We start from the raw sequence: 2133 nt of genomic DNA, 5'->3' as shown, positions 1-2133 counted from the left end.
TTAACCATAGTCGATCCAAGGTTCAAGAAAAATACTTTGACGGATGAGGAAGCCTTTGCTTCAAACAAGTAAGAGTTTCTCTGCATTATGACCTCGAACCGACATACATATATACATCTTTCATTGGAATCAGTATTAAAAGCTCTATTGGCTCCTACATTCGGGTTTTGATAGGCGAGTCTTCCCTGAACCGATTTTTTTCCATATTCTTGGCTTATGTGCGCTTTTCTTCGAAACCTAAATGTTTCGGTACCGAGTATCGAGAGTATTGGATACTTAAAAGTATTGACTCAGCACATCACTACTGCTGTCTTCTCTACTATGACGTCACCAAAACACAAGAGGAAGTTGTTACTCGTCGTGAACGGACGTGTTTTTGCCGTGCTCCGAGTTTTTCTTAAATTCAACTTGTGCTTTTACTTTTAATTCAATGGCGCATAACAATTAAAATTGTGTTACGAGACATTGACTCTGTTAGCCTTTTCCTGTGCTTTTATATTTTACCAATTGGATTATTATGCCGTGTTTTTGTGGCCATAGGGTCGAGCGCGCCCAAACTTCAGTGCAATGTGAAAACTGCCGAGAAATTTATCACTTAGATTGTGTTGTTGGTAACTTGCCTGCCGACCCAAATTATCTAAATAATGCTGAAAATATATATATCTGTGGTTTGTGTGCTCCCGCTCAACTAGACGAGTCTTTGACTTCGCATAACTCGTCGTTACAACAACAGCAAGCCATACAAGTGCAAGTGCCAATGCCGCCTACTGGCGATGATAATTTTAACGAGTTGAAAAGAGTTAACTCTCAACTTCTTGCTGCTGTGACTGCTTTGCATAATGATAATGAGTGCTTACGTCAAAAAACAGATTGTCTTCAAGCCGAGGTTCGTGATTTGCACTGTAAGCTTAACGAGAATAATACAACTTTATCTCATTTGCTCACTCGTTTTGAAAATTTCTTTGATGTATACAACAACAACACTGCTAAATCCATGCAGCCAGCTTCTACTTGCGCCCCAACAGGTGCTATGGGCTCTGTCGACGTAGTTGCTAATGCTGCTGAAACAACAGCTGATACTGCTGCTAATCCGCCGCAGCCTAATGATGCTGCTGCTGCTGCTAGCATTTCAACTGCGACGCAAATTCCAATCGCCGCTACTTCGCAATCTTCGTCGCCTACTTCGGGTATTGTTGTCAAGCCTCCTGCAGTTGTTGGTAACGAGAACGAATGGAGAACAGTGCAGAATAAAAAGAAATACAAACGAAGTAATAAAAATAAAATTGTTAACAACAAAGATTGCGCTCCTAACAATGCTAATGTTGAAGCAGGTACTAGTTCAATGCCTGATAGTGCTGAGAGCAACAACAATGCTCCCATTACAAATGATAACATTTCTTCTGCCGATAACCTGTCAGTTTTGGGTACTGGTAATGCTGTGCTTGCTCAACAACAAATAAATGATGAAAGGGAATTTGAAGACAATGCTGCGTGGGCAAAAGTAAACAACAAAAGGCGAAATAACAACGTAGTTGTTGTGGGTTCTAATGCAAGCACCGAATTGTGCATTGCTGATCGTATGATGTGGGCGCACTTGTCGTCATTTGATCCTAAAGTCACTGCTGATGATATTAAGAATTATGTGTGTAAGCATGTGAACATTGATAAAAAGGCTCTCTCTTGCTATGCTTTAGTTAAAAAAGATGACCCAGCAGAAAATCGTACCCACGTTAACTTCAGGTTGGGTGTTCTATCTGCCGAGTTTAATAGTATTCTTGATGCGAAAATTTGGCCTATAAATGTAAGAGTGAAACCATTTAATTTTTTTCGCAAACGGGGAGGTCGCAAACGAAGAGGTCGAACCCAACAACAAAATGTGTAGAAGCCAGTACAACAACAAGATGTGCAGAAGCCGGCGCGGCTAATAATAATATATATGACCTTAAGGTATATTTCCAGAATGTCTCTGGCATTCGAACTAAAGGGGAGGCAGTACGGCTTTTTAGTTCTCGTTTGGATTTTGATGTCATTGTGTTTGTTGAAACCTGGCTTACAATTAATTTCTTTGATAGTGAGTATTTTGACTCCAATTTGTATAACGTTTACCGCAAAGATAGAGACTCCCTGAAAACC

General features: G+C 40.3%; 1 protein-coding gene across 1 annotated transcript; it reads left to right on the top strand.

The window, feature by feature from the left end:
- Positions 1-495: 495 nt before the first annotated feature.
- On the top strand, positions 496-1895 carry LOC108359754 (uncharacterized). Its single transcript, XM_017611723.1, has 2 exons — positions 496-1753; positions 1784-1895. The coding sequence occupies exons 1-2, from the start codon at positions 518-520 to the stop codon at positions 1880-1882; spliced, it is 1335 nt and encodes a 444-aa protein (XP_017467212.1). The 5' UTR covers positions 496-517; the 3' UTR covers positions 1883-1895.
- Positions 1896-2133: the final 238 nt, after the last annotated feature.

Source organism: Rhagoletis zephyria, unplaced genomic scaffold, assembly GCF_001687245.7.
Source record: "Rhagoletis zephyria isolate East Lansing unplaced genomic scaffold, Rhagoletis_zephyria_1.1 Rzeph_scaffold_00451, whole genome shotgun sequence".
Classification (NCBI taxonomy): domain Eukaryota; kingdom Metazoa; phylum Arthropoda; class Insecta; order Diptera; family Tephritidae; genus Rhagoletis; species Rhagoletis zephyria.
This window is presented reverse-complemented; position numbering and strand designations above follow the sequence as displayed.